At 44.7% G+C, this 4,751-nt stretch overlaps 1 protein-coding gene across 1 annotated transcript in view; it reads left to right on the top strand.

The window, feature by feature from the left end:
• Nucleotides 1-2,613: 2,613 nt before the first annotated feature.
• The window catches only part of LOC107098854 (gamma-crystallin N-B-like), a 7,977-nt gene continuing 5,839 nt past the window's right edge, over nucleotides 2,614-4,751 (top strand). Inside the window, exons 1-4 of the mRNA XM_015396713.1 lie at nucleotides 2,614-2,677; nucleotides 2,962-3,010; nucleotides 3,635-3,756; nucleotides 4,091-4,226. Coding sequence (XP_015252199.1) covers nucleotides 2,634-2,677; nucleotides 2,962-3,010; nucleotides 3,635-3,756; nucleotides 4,091-4,226 — 351 coding nt within the window. The 5' untranslated portion in view covers nucleotides 2,614-2,633. The remainder of the gene's footprint in view (nucleotides 2,678-2,961; nucleotides 3,011-3,634; nucleotides 3,757-4,090; nucleotides 4,227-4,751) is intronic.

Consider the following 4,751-nt stretch of genomic DNA (forward strand, 5'->3'; position numbering starts at 1 on the left):
TCTTCCTGTTAAAAGGGAGTTTTTCCTCTCCACTGTCACTACGCTTATGGTTTTCCTTAGATAGAAAACCTTTAATCAATCTGACTGGATGATCTGGTTGAACTGTAAAGGGCCTTGAAATGACATGTTTTGAATTGGCACTATATTAATAAACTGAATTAAATAGAATTTCAGCTTCAACTTAGATGCTTCAGCTTCATGAACCGTCATCCTTTTACCAACTAGATCCACACAGAGCAAGCATGTCTTTGGTTAAACTTTTTCCACAACCTTCAATTTGTGAAGACGAAGGCCTGTTGACCTCAGAGGTGGAGCCAGCGACTCTGAGCTCAGAGAGGATGGATCAGTTCTCTAACGAGCTAAAGAAGAATCAAGCCTGGTGACAGCAGCTGTGATGGTAGGCGGGCAGGTCATGGTATGGGCTTGTTTTTACTTAATGGAAAGCAGCAATGGTGCAGAAAAATCCAGAAGACATTGCAGCGCAACAGCTGCAACTTTCAAGACATCTTCTCCAGGGACATCCATGAACCCTCCACCCAAACCACTGAGGAAGAGGAGGAAACGGCTGCTGCCCTCAGTCTTCCTCAGAGATCCTAAGAGCTGACCTCCTGATGTTGGAAATTTTTTACTGGGGCTTCATCAATTCCAACGTTTGCAAGGCAGGAAAATAAATCAAAGGAACAATCATTCCATCCATTGATGGGTGGAATGATTAAAAGGAAAAAGGAATGATTAAAAGGAAGAAGAAAATCTGTTGCTGTATACCAAAGCAAGCCTCTAGACATGAGGTGATTTAAACTGATCGCAGAGATTTGAGTTTGTTTCTGTACTGCCAACAGGATAAGTTAACAGAGGTTACCAGTTGGGAAGGTGCCGTAGTAGAAAGAGGTTTTCTCGTTCTTTGTCCAGTCAAAGTCTCCTCCTGCTGAAACACACAGCACCAGTGCAAGCAAAGGGGCCCACTTCAGGATTCCTCTGTGCAGCATCGTCATTCACACCTGCAAGACAGACAATCAGCCTGATTTAGCATCTCTGCATCAGATGCTCCAGGAGCCTGATAAGAACAGAGACCCAGTCTCTGTTCTCTGATCTAAAGGAGGAGCAGCTTCATCTGAACAGCTCCAACATAGAAAGCCATATGAGATAGAAGGTAGGACAGCTTGTTCAGTATGGCGAGGATAAGAGGCATTTAATCCACTCAGACCCAAATTCTGACCTGCTGCGTTTTTCTCTGCAGCTTCCAGGATGCAGGGAAAACCCTGAAGCTTCTGGGCCGCTCCACCGCCTCCTTCCCTGCAAGCGGGCAACAAAAACCAGAGTGAAGCATCCAGGAGGTTTTCTGCTATGATCAGCGCACACTGTGGGCCGACCCCTCCCCACTAACTCGCTGAATGCCCCCCCTCATTTGGAGCCACCAGACTGTGGCTGCAAATCTGCTGGACAAACAGATCTGAGGGAGAATGGAGGCGTTTTTACTCTGTAAGCAAACTGAATGTTACTGCAGCTCATCCTACGTGGCTTCCTGCTCCACGGCCATGAGGAAAAGAAACCACGCCCTCCTCCAGCTCCTAACAGAAATGCTCTGATCATTAACAACAGATTCCAAACTCTCATTATTTTCTACTATTTAAGAAAAGTAAAACCAAAGTCTAAAACTAAGTACGTCATTGCTGCTTCCATGTTATTAAAGAAAGAAAATAGCAACAAGATGCTGCTGATCGCATGCAATAATTAATCAGAGCTCCTCTTTAAAAGCAGAAGTTTAATCATCTTGCAGCACTGAAGCAAAAGGTGTGTGTCAATGCAGTGTCATATCAGCAATAGCCATAAACAAGCAACCGCTGCTGTCATCAACCTGGGAGGAGTTTAAAGTTTCAGCTATATCGGAGAGGAAGATTATTCCCAAGAGGAGAAGATCTCAGACTGCTGCCGGTCATTCCAGTCTCCTTTCTACCACAGGTTTTCCGTCCACTAAACTTTCTTGGACATAAGCTCTCTATGAAGATTCTCTAGAAAATGACCTTTTGTGGCTTTCTCTCCCTGCCATAAGCCAAAAGTCTTTCCCATAATTAAGAAGGAATTTCCAAATCTATTTCAGTTCATGAGTTGAATTCCTGAAACATCTCTTAACCTGTCACAGACAGGGGACTGCTGTCAAAGACATAAAGCAGCTGGAGTGGAACGCAGCAGAGGTTTGGCTCAGAGGAAGCTCCTCCCCCCTCCATGTTTGTCGTTAATGAGTGAATCTGATCAGGTCTCATTCAGCTGCAGTATAACAACGGTTTGAGCAGGGATCCATACAGCCAGCCTCGGGAGTTCTCCGGCCTTCCTGTGAATACAGGAGCGGGCCCCGCAGCGCCATCACAACTGTTTTCAGAGCATTGTTGTGGAGAAAATGCTGAAATGTTCAAACCCAAACTGTTGGCGCTGCAGTCTGCGAGCTCGTTGGGCTTCTGCATTCTCTCCGTTTGTATGTTTCATTCACAGATGTGCAACATGAGGTTGTGTTTAGCATATCAATGGCCCTGAGGGCCCCAGGAGCTACAGCAGAAACCATCTGAGCCTTCTGGTAGTTCTCTGTCGTACCAGCTTGACATATTTAAGGCGCTTTCTGGCTGCCTCACAGAGCTGACATGAACATCTTTACTAAGGTCCCAGGATTAGCCCAACAAACCAGGTACGTTCAGCAGCCGGGGCCACAGTGTCAGGCCCCGGCCCAACACCCAGTTTCCCCAAAGTCACCCAGAGAGTGATGATGGCTGCAGGACGAATGCAGCCTCTGGGTTTTAAAGGCTAAATGAGAGAGACACAGAAAGCTTGTAAATGATCATGATTTTAGAGTTCAGTTTTTTTTTCCTAAACATAAATTCTGCCGACTGAGCAGAGAGTTTAATATTCATCTGATTTTATGAATAAAAGTATTTCTGGGTTTGTTTGTTGAAACCGCTTCTGTATCTGCAGCAAACTGGGGTCTGTGCTCCAACGTGCCTTCTATGGGTCCTCTGGGAGGGTGAGTCCATCCTCCGTCCTCACTCAGTCTGCTGCTTTCTCTTCTTTTTTTTCAACATAACACATTTTATCAGATAAGTTTTCAGGATATTGTTAGATGGTCCGAACCAGAATAAGCTGGCTTCTTCTGTTAGGACAGACATTTAGGGAAAGCATCAGATTTATTGGATGTTTTCAAATGTTAGGAACAACGTGTGCAGAATGGATGAATTCTGTTTGTCAGTAGGTTACTAAAGCTCAACCGGGGTTTGGTTCTGACCCATTTGGACCCAGCAGTTGGTCTGCTAGATGTGGAGTTTCTTTTCCAAAAAGTCCTAAGCCTTTCTAAAATTAATTAAACCGCAGAGGGCGCTGTACTCACACAGCAGTTGGAGGCTCCTGCTGGTTCTGATAGGATGGTTTGTTCTCATTTCTTTACACTTTCAGTCAGTCTAAAATTTTTAAGACTCACTTTTAAGAGATATAAAGTTCTCCAATGTTGATGGAAGGTAACGGAAACTGGAACATGACTGGATTACGATACATATTTATACAGAGAGTTTAATAAAAATGATCAACATGCAGACTGAAGGCCTTTGTTTGAGGATTAATGTCTGACCTGATCCTGGATCTTCTCTGCTCCCAGGTGACCCTTTATGAGCAGAGAAACTTCACCGGCAGACGTCTGGACCTGAACTACGACTGTCCCAGGATCAGTGACAAGAACTTCCCAGAAAGATGTAACTCTGTTCAGGTGGACAACGGAGCGTAAGTTCACCTCTAAAGTCTGTCCAGCAATAGAACCGGGTCTCTGTCTCCGGGAGGAAACTGAAATGTTAGAGGAAAAATCTGGTTCTAGAGAAGAACATGAAGGAAACCTCAGATCGTCTCCTAAAAATAATGATTTTATATGAAACTTTACCAAAGGTCTAAGCTTGGATCAGGAAGTACTGAATTCTTTTCATTTAACAGAACCAAGATGAGAGTTGAAACTTGTAAACAGTGAAGCAGAAGAAGAGTAAAACCGGGGCACATGTTTCCGATGTTTATATTTTTGTTCTCTCTCTGTCCTGTTCTGGTCCATCCCTGTATTTCCTGCCAGATGGGTTGGTTTCGAGCATGAGAACTACCGAGGCCGTCAGTACCTGTGGGATATGTCAGACAGGGGGGAGTACAACTGCTGCGACAGGTGGTGCGCTCAGGTGGACCACGTCTCCTCCGTCCGCTCCGTCAAACAGGTGAGACGAGGAACATCTTGGAGGAGGCAATGTGGCAGATCTTACAGAACCTCCTTCATCAGTTCACAGGACCCCCCTCATCAGATTACAAAACCCACACATCAGATTACAAACTCCATCAGATTACACAACCTTCTCTTTTGATTACAGACCCTCCCTCATTAGATTACACACCTTCTTATCAGATTACAGAACATCCTCATCAGTTTACAGAACATCCTCATCATATTAGAGCCGCCCCCATTAGATCACAGAAGCTCCTCATCAATTTACAGATACCTCTTCAGCAGTTTACAGAACCTCCCGGATCAGATTACAGAACCTCCTCATCAGATCACAGACCCTTCCTCATTAGATTATAGAAACTACCTCATCAGATTACAGACGCTCCCTCATCAGTTTACAGAACCTTCCTCATTAGATTATAGACACTCCCTCATCAGATTACAGAACCTCCCTCATCAGATTATAGAAACTCCCTCATCAGATTACAGAACCTCCCTCATCAGATTATAGAAACTCCCT

This window comes from Cyprinodon variegatus, unplaced genomic scaffold, assembly GCF_000732505.1.
Source record: "Cyprinodon variegatus isolate N-32 unplaced genomic scaffold, C_variegatus-1.0 Scaffold816, whole genome shotgun sequence".
Classification (NCBI taxonomy): domain Eukaryota; kingdom Metazoa; phylum Chordata; class Actinopteri; order Cyprinodontiformes; family Cyprinodontidae; genus Cyprinodon; species Cyprinodon variegatus.